General features: G+C 51.9%; 1 protein-coding gene across 1 annotated transcript in view; it reads left to right on the top strand.

Annotated features, from left to right (window-relative positions):
• Positions 1 to 1922, top strand: part of CAPN9 (calpain 9) — a 55811-nt gene that overhangs the window by 25492 nt on the left and 28397 nt on the right. The window contains exon 7 of the mRNA XM_011933435.1: positions 1792 to 1874. Within this exon, the coding sequence (XP_011788825.1) occupies positions 1792 to 1874 (83 nt within the window). The remainder of the gene's footprint in view (positions 1 to 1791; positions 1875 to 1922) is intronic.

Below are 1922 nucleotides of genomic sequence, written 5' to 3'. Positions count from 1 at the left end.
AAAAAAAAAAGGAAAAAAAATAGAGGAAGTGGAATTGGATTTTCATTTATTACAGAGCTGTTAACCAGAGTTTTGGTCTCCCAGTTATCAAGAAAGGTCTGCTGTGTGTGTCCTCACAGCTCCCCCAGCTCTGGTCCCTTGGGAAGCAGCCCAGGTGACTGGGAACCAGAGACGTTTGGGTGGGTGTGTGGCAGGGCCCGCCTGAAGCTGTTGTTCCTCCTCTGCTTGTTGGGCTTCTGAAGGCCTTTCTTGCCACACCCGTGGCCCCTGAGCTTCTGGGGAAATCTGAAGCTAGTCTAGAACTTGGTTAAAACTGAGTCAGGGTTTGTCTTCAGTCCAGACACAGCTACCAGGTCACCAGGCATGGTGCAGCTGCTGCTCTGTTAGCCAGACCCCAGTGTGGGTGCAGAGCACACAGGCGTGTGCTTTCCAGGCTGTCATCGCCCCCATGGAGGTTCTCATCCCACCATCCTCTGCTCTGGCCTTGGCTGCCGCCTTCTGAGAACCAAGAAGCATTGGCAGAGATGAGCTGAGATGGGTTGAGGAGGGAAGAGGTTGGCCTCCCTCTCCTGGCAGAAAAGGAAAGCACAGAGAAATATTGAAACCAAAATTAGTGAGACTACATCATGTAAGATGTGCAGTGCCCCTCAATTTTGAGATAGTAGCCTATAAAGGGAAAATGGGCCAGTTTCTCCCTTTTTCTGGGACTCACAGAGGTAGAAATAAGGAAAGTGCGTTCTGACTGGGAGCCAAGGCTGGAATGAAGTTTGTCTTCCACTCATGCAGTCTCCATGGATGATGCACAGGGCAGGAGCCATCCTGACCCCCTGACTTCACTGTGCTGCTGGTGACATGTGAGTAGCGTTGAAGGCGCCACATGGCCAGCCTGTCAGGCCAATTATCTGGGTGTAAGCCACTTAAGATAATGGCTCCAAAAGCAAATAATGGCTGCCAGTTCCACTCTTCTGATCCCGGCCCGAGCACCTGGAGACAGGTCCCTGCTGATCCTCCCCTTGGATCTCCGGAGTACTCTGCTGATTTTGAGTCGAGATCACAGGATGAGAGGGAGCTGCTACATTGGTTGTAGCACCACAACAGTGGTGACATACTTTGAACTATTTGGAGGTGACTGGGGGGGTGTCACAGAAAATGCAATGAACTCGGAGTCACAAATCCTGAGTTTGGAGAGTGACAGGCAGCCACTCCCACCCCCACTCTTCCCTGAGCACATGTCCATGGGCCTACCTGAGCCCTTTTGTCTGCAGGATGGGCACACATAGCTCACAGAACCCCACCTGGCTTGCTAGCTAGGTCACGTACAGAAGGTGCCCAGTACAGACAACATCAAGCATGGGCAAGTGTAAGGCATTGTCACCTTTCCAAGTGTCAGCTTATCCACTAAGGAGGGGCCAAGCACTGCTCCAGGTCACATGGCAAGTTGGAGGCCAAGCACGAAAGTCAGTGGACTTGTGGCTTCCAGCTGGGCTCTTCTCCTACCCCGTGGGCATGCAATGCCTTGTGACTGTCCCGAGATAATCTTCCATGTCGGTGGTTCAAATCATCCTCAGGGGTATTTTATCCATCAGCAGCACTTGGAGATGTACTTTCTGGCCAGCCCTCTTATTTGGGGGCCAGTGGCTCACTGGCCGCTGCATCCCTGGGTGCATTTCTGGGATCCAGTGAGTAGTCACTGAGCAGGACTTATTTCCTCCATAACCACACACTGTGGGTTCCACATCAAGGCCGTTGTTGCTCTTCATGACCTCTGCCTGAACACTAATTTTGTTTACTCCTAGTTCTCCGGAGTGGCGTTCTGTTGGTGCAGCTGAGCAGAAGCGTCTGTGTCACACTGCTCTGGATGATGGTGAATTCTGGTACAGTGCTTGTTCCTGTGTTAACTGCAGATATGAGCAAGTCCCATG

Source organism: Colobus angolensis, unplaced genomic scaffold, assembly GCF_000951035.1.
Source record: "Colobus angolensis palliatus isolate OR3802 unplaced genomic scaffold, Cang.pa_1.0 Scaffold126, whole genome shotgun sequence".
In the NCBI taxonomy this organism is placed as follows: domain Eukaryota; kingdom Metazoa; phylum Chordata; class Mammalia; order Primates; family Cercopithecidae; genus Colobus; species Colobus angolensis.
The sequence above is the reverse complement of the archived record's forward strand: the minus strand, read 5'-3'. Positions and strand labels throughout refer to the sequence as shown.